At 36.4% G+C, this 6,943-nt stretch overlaps 1 protein-coding gene across 1 annotated transcript in view; it reads right to left on the minus strand.

Annotated features, from left to right (window-relative positions):
• LOC109833771 (rho GTPase-activating protein REN1-like) overlaps positions 1–5,869 on the minus strand; it is a 31,337-nt gene extending 25,468 nt beyond the window's left edge. Inside the window, 3 exon segments of the mRNA XM_020401576.1 lie at positions 1,711–1,747; positions 5,371–5,502; positions 5,596–5,869. Of these exon segments, the coding sequence (XP_020257165.1) occupies positions 1,711–1,747; positions 5,371–5,502 (169 nt within the window). The 5' untranslated portion in view covers positions 5,596–5,869.

Here is a 6,943-nt window from a genome sequence, read left to right on the forward strand (position 1 = left end):
GCAAGTGGAGGTAGAGCCAAACCAAATAATTAAATATTGTTTGTTAATTGTTCATCTAACTATTCAGTTATACTCAATTCGATAGTTAATTTAACTGCAAATAAATAGTTTTTAGTCATAAACAAATAGAATTTAACCAAATGTTAGATGTATATTCGATTTGGTTAATTATTAAATATTCATTTAGAGGCTTTTCCCTTATAATTTGTATTTATTACATGTGACGTTATGTTTTTAACCAATTTACATTTTGAATTAAAGTCCTATACTAATGTTGGCAAGCTTAAATGCCCCTAGTCAGTTCTTAAACCAAATTTGTTAACCAAATTTAAAAAAATTAATTACATAGTTTAATATTCATAAATTGTACATTATTAATCAAATAATATATCATAATATTCAATAAATACTTGCGAATCTTTGTATTTGAATCAGAAGAAATTCAGAGAGTAGTATTCGAATTCAAAAACTTTAAAAGATTACAAATGCAAACATTATGGTATTCGATTAGATTCATATCATTTCCCGCCCCTAGCGGCACGTAGTCAATGACATACCAACAAAGGTAGCAGTTGAGGGCAACAATCTCGGATGATGATTTTGGGGTCGAAGAAGAATTGAGTCAAAATCTCCAAATATAATATTTCTATAAACAGGGTCAAGTTGGGTTTAGGGATCTGAGCTCACTTTAAAACGAATGTTAGCAAAACCCAATATGGCGCCATTTCGTCTGATATACTGAAGCCAAAATGTTGCCAGAGATATCGCCTATAACTTTCCTAAATCATTATAGCAAATGTATCTATTTGCAGCTAGGCCTAAGACAACAATTCAACCAATATGTTGGGCATGCCAACTGGTATTTTAAACACATATGCTAATGACTTAAGTTAGATAAGGGTTACATGTTTGTTGCTCGTAAATTCTACATCATGTATAGTTTACTGTTCAAAAATATTTTACAACACTGGATGAAACAGTAAAAGTATTTAAAAAAAACAACAAGCACTTTCTTTAGGTAAACGTTCTGCTAATTCTCCATATTCTAGTTAATCTCCATCAGAGCAACATTTCATCAATAACTAACTGAAAGACAACGAACTCTCAAGGTATCTTAAGTTAATCGATTCACTTAATTCAAGTTAAATAAGATATGATACTAGATAATACAAGCAAATATAGAATACAAGCTCACGTATAAAATGAAGAAACGTGATACAAGATAATACAAGCAAATATAGCATACAAGCTCACGTATAACATGAAGAACCGTGATTAATTAGCATATTGCACTAAAAGTTCTTTCGAACTTGAATCTGTGGAACACCATATGCTTGATACATGTAAACATCTAGAATAGCACATATGTGTTTACCTAGCAGTTCAAATTTATCCTACCATTAAATTTGATAGTGCTTCAGTAATATCAACACTTACAAAATTGGTATTCCCTACTTTCTGTCTTCAGTTCCACTCTCACATCTCCTCTTGTAAACAAAGAGCAAAGCAGTCACAGCGGACTAAAAACTTACGTGAAAGTGAGAAGTGATAGTCTTTTAAATAATAATAAGGTAAGATGTTCCATTCAGTACACTAGACAGTTCATAAATTAATAAAGCAACTTTTATTTCGACAGCAAAAAGCTATCACATACTGGAATAAGACAGGTAAGGAATCCATGGAGACCTAAGTTCTTGAAGAACTACATACCTCTGGAAGATAGGAACAGAGGCCCGCTTTTAATAATCTGCGAAGTTGCACAAATCTCAGTTTATTCCCAGCATGCTTAACAAATTAGGCTAATCTAAAAAGAAATTAGATAACAAGCAAAGTAAAATTTAAAATAATCACGAAAAATAAGGTCACATCACTTAAAGACTAATGATATGCATCAATCTATTGAACAAAACATCATACTGAAAGACAATTCAGAAGCAAAATAACAAAGTACGGTCAGCTCCTAGAAAAGATAATTTCAGAAATTAGGGCAGTAGGTAACCTGAACTCAGACAGAAGGGACAAAGGATTTGGATGCACCAAGCATAAACGGGGGGTTTAAATCACGCCTCAGTTTCTGGTCCAAATTTGAATTACCATTAAGCAGGAAGGACCATCAAGAAATCAGTATTGCATCACTTAAATCTGATGATAATCTGGACAAACTTAAGCTCCATGGTGTCATTGGCATGGAAGTTTAAGCAAAGTTTAAGTGATCAACATGCCATTAGCACAGAAAAGAACAAGTAGCCTAGAGGAAAGAATACTGGGTAAATGTAACAACAGAGTACATCAAATGTGCTATGGGCTGTTTGTAAACTGGCAACTAAATAGACAGCAAGAAAATGAGTAATTTCTTAAAATTTAGGAAGCAAGAAGAAAATACTTAAATGCTTTTGTTGAACTCTTTTTTGACTTGACAAAAGTGAAAAAGAAAAGGTTAAGGCGGCAACTAACAAGACATGCAATCTTTGCTATTGGTTTGCCAAAAAAAAAAGAATGATTAAGAGGCTAAGAGACTGAAGTATTTTTCTTCCTCTAGTTCCCTCCCACTTCTTACCCCAAAAACATAGAAGCAAGGTTTTAAATATCGGTTATCAGGGATTTATCGGACGGTCAAAATCCTTATCGGATAGCGGAAATCGGGGATAAGTAGTATTTACCAGAGTGATATATTGGATGGTGTATATATATAATAATAACCAAAAATTGTAATCTAACCATGCTTAATGAAATATAAACATACCAAAATGCAAATAATCATGTTTAAAAGAGGCTCGGAGGTGAGCTTCGAGGTCGAGGAGGCGAGCGAGTCAACGGAGGTGAGCTCCGAGGTCAGGGAGGCAATCGACATCAGCGGAGTTGAGCTGCGAGGTCGGGGAGGCAATCGACGTCACGGAGTTGAGCTGCGAAGTCAGGGAGGCGAGCGACTTCAGCGGAGGTGAATTTTAAGGTCGGGGAGGAGAGCAACATCGGCAGAGGTGAGCTTTGAGGTCGGCGAGGCGAGCGATGTCAGCGAACATGAGCTTCGAGGTTGGGGAGGCGAGCGACGAGGTCAACAGAGTTAGAGGGGAACAGAGATCTTGAGCTCGATGGAGTTCGAAGAGGCTCGGAGGTTTGAAGAACAGTCGCACAGAGAGGGAGAGAGATTCACGAAGGATTAAGGCTGAACTTAGAAACTTCATTTTATTGTCAAAAGCGGGTCGGGTCGGGTTTAAAAACTCACTAAGTAACAACCCATTACCCAACAATTCAACTCAAAACTCACGCCGATAAAGTCAATATTTTCAGCCTCCCTTATCAGCCGATAAGTGCCTTTATCGCCGATAACTCGCCGATAAACCCATAAAAACGATAACCGATTAAAAATCATACTTATCCTAACGGAAAGGTCCCAAATCCGATAACTCGGCGATAATATCGAATTATCGGTTGATATTTAAAACCATGCATAGAAGTCAACTCAGGCCTCTGCCGCACCCATCTAGTTTCCAGCAACCAAAGAGTCCCTACAGAAGCAACTAACGTAGAGGATGCAGCAAGTGACCGATGCAACTATAAATCTTGAGTCTGAATTCCTTTCTTGATTGCAAGATGTAGTTGGTTTGAGTTGCCTGAAGTTGATGAGTCTTGACTCATTAAATACCTCTACCCATTGCAAGATAGTAGACACAGATTCTCATATGTGCATCTTCTAAGGTGCATTAGAGAGATATGCTCCACTTGCAGCCTATATTCTACACATCCATTCAAGAGTTAGAGACTGTGCACTGCAACCTTATGCCTTTAAGAATACTCCAACATGGCCCTAAAATTGGGTATTACGTTTCTCATACTTCTTTTGTTTCTTACTTGACACAATTAATGAACTTTTCTCTCAGATTGTAATGCAACAAAGATAAGTTTACCAGAAGGGTTTTGAAAATAGAAGAGCAAAACAATTAGAAATCTAGGAAAAGTTATATCCTCAAACTACTTTTATGAAATAAACAGCTGAAGGACGTGCAGTCTTTATGCTCATGCATCGCATAGTTTCCTGTCTACATCAATGTGTGCAAGCTATGCAACTTGATTGCCATTTCACAGCTATGACGAAGACAGATTGGATAAATTTCACAAAATCCCCCTAGACTTTGGAGGTGATTTGCACAAAATGCCATGAACTTTAAAAATTAAAGAAAACCCCTAAATCTTGAGGAATTTCACAGAACTCCCCTGAACTTTTGATAAGTTTCAACTGAACTACAGGGAAAATTCCATTTTAGGGTTTGTCTAGAGAGAAAAGAGGGAAATGAGAAAAAAAAATCAGGGAGCGAGTTTTGTTTACACTTTTACAGCTTTACTACAAGAGGCAGGTTGCCTTTTTATAAATGGTATTTTAGTTGCTGGAACTCTTCGCAATATGAAGCTCCCATAGTTTAGGGGGTTTTCTCTAATTTGTAAACTTCATTGTCGTTTTGTGCAAAATTCAAGGGGGTTTTCCGAAATTTCTCTAGGCAAACTTCTAGAACAAGAACTTTGAAGACATCCGTGTCTTTTTCTCTGGGCTAGAAAATTGCAATCTTCTGCCAATTTTGTCTCCAATGAACTAGCTTGTGTAAGTCCTTACATTTGCAAAATTTACTTCAGATAGAGGGCGTAAGATAAAATATATGTTGGGTTTGGGTCCATACCTATCAGTGGACTCAAACATTTAGTTAGTCTAGCTGATGGATACTTGGCCAAGCTGGTTCAACCCATTTGTGTTTGGGCTGGGACTTGAGCCATATAAGGGCTCAAGTATTATGAAGAGGTGAATAATTCTATCCTTCTCATAAGTGGGAAGTCTTGTGAGAGGGAGAGGAGAAAGAGGGGGAGAAAACTAGGGCATGTAGGGAGCTCATCTTGGTTGATTTGTTCAACATTGCACAATATCTTGGAGATCTTGATTTGCTTGTACTTGTTGTTAGAAGGTGATTCTTCAAGTTGGTAGTGTGTATAGAGCTAGTGAGGTAAATTCTTGCACTTTCCTTTTGTTCCTATTGTAGAGTCTCAAGCTTTGTGTAAGCTTTGAGTACTGGGAGTTGTATTGTTCTCCTCTTATTGATATAGTGGAAGATTTCTCCTTGGTCGTGGACGTAGGCCGAAGTTGTGGCCAACCACTTTCTATTGGTTGTCCGAGTGTGGTTATGTGTTGTGCTTATTCCGCATTTGATCTTGGGCTTGGGATCCTAGTCTTTGGTTTTCCCAACAATCTAATCATCTAGTTGCTCTAGTGGTTTTGTGAACAACAAAGGATTCAATTGCATCAGATAGTAGCTCATAAAAATGTGAAGGTAGAATAAAACAATAAATAAATAAAACATTACTACAGTAATAAAAAATCTAATTTACATCGGGATCAGGAGGAATCTGAGGTTGTTCATTAGAAATTTCAGGGCACTTGATGCTCTTGCTAACTTTATCGCTCTCTCCAAGTTGAGGATTTTTGGATTGCGTGCTGCTTTCAGTTGTATTAGAAGCCATCTGCAATTATTCAATCAATGACAGTAAAATTAACAAAAACCATGAAAATTCATGAATAATCTCTCATCAATTAGGGTTGAAGAAAGTAACCACCCGCAATTAATTCAGATGAAATGGCTTTCAATCCGAGAATCAAATCATTTGGGCATCAAAAGGGGGAAAATGTGAGAAAGGAGGAGGATGGTTCGGGGAGTAATATTTTTCTTTTCTTTTTCGGGGGTTTTCTTCTTTCCATTTTTGCTATTTTGTGGATTTCTTTGATTAGAAGTTCCTCTCTCAATTAACGCATTTCGCGCTCCGTAAATTGCTTGCTCTCGCCCTCGATTTCCCATTACAAGCCCCAAAGACTCGGGCGACTGCCCTTTTTGATTTGTGAGCATGTACTCTTTCTGTTTTTATTTTGGGTTATTTACACGTGTATTCCTTAAATCATGGTATTTGCAAAATTATGCCTTAAATCTTAATATTTGCAAACCTATCCCTTAAATTATTAATTTTGGAAAAAGGTGCGGCGAAATAAATCAATTGTCAACTTTGATAGACAAATTTGTAACTGCAATGTTAAAATTATGAAGAAAATAGTTAAATTTTTATTCATCAATTGGTAGTTTGTTGACTTTAAGGCTTCTCTTTACCAAAGTTGATGATTTGAGGGCTGGTTTTGTAAATACAAAGATGTAGAGGATAATCGTGCAATTATAAATCATTTTTGGGGGTATATATGAAAATAACCTTTTTCTTGGTGTCTTTTCATTCATGATCTATAATCTCGTGCAAAGCACGGGTCCGAAATCATCATATTTGAAAATTTAATAAATACATATTTTAAGGGTAAGACTTTTATTTCTTATAGAATAGTACAATTATATTGTTTTTTTTTGTTAAGGGAAAAATTAAAGGGAAAAATATATCCAGGTCCCAAAAGCAGAAACTTCATGTGACGAGGCCCCTTGTATTCTGCCTCATGTGGATAAGCTCTAAAAAGTGACGTTTAATGTGGCAAGGCTCTTCCACGTCAGAATTATACTAAAAGCAGATTGTATTTTGTCAAAAACCCGAACCTGCCCTTCTCATTCTTCCCCAGACGATGACTCGTCCCCAAAAGCTACAGTATTCACTTCTCATTAATGCGATATGATAGAAGAAATGGAGGTAAAGCCCCCCTGCCTTTTTTACACTATCATGAGAAATAACTATTTAGTTCTCCATTACTCCTCCTCAGATGAAAATTCCCTCCATTACTCTCTCTATTACTCCGACTTATACTAAAATTCGATTCATTACTCTTACATTCCCTTCATAATAGCTGAGAAGGACATCATCTGCATTGTCTCTTCGGGGGATAAAGTAGTATTCATGAAGATTAACTCTTCAACCACCATTCTGGACCTCAAATTTGATGTGTTAGAGATGTTAGATCTTCCATATGATTAATTAAGTT

This window comes from Asparagus officinalis, chromosome 3 (genome assembly GCF_001876935.1).
Source record: "Asparagus officinalis chromosome 3, Aspof.V1, whole genome shotgun sequence".
NCBI classification, from domain to species: domain Eukaryota; kingdom Viridiplantae; phylum Streptophyta; class Magnoliopsida; order Asparagales; family Asparagaceae; genus Asparagus; species Asparagus officinalis.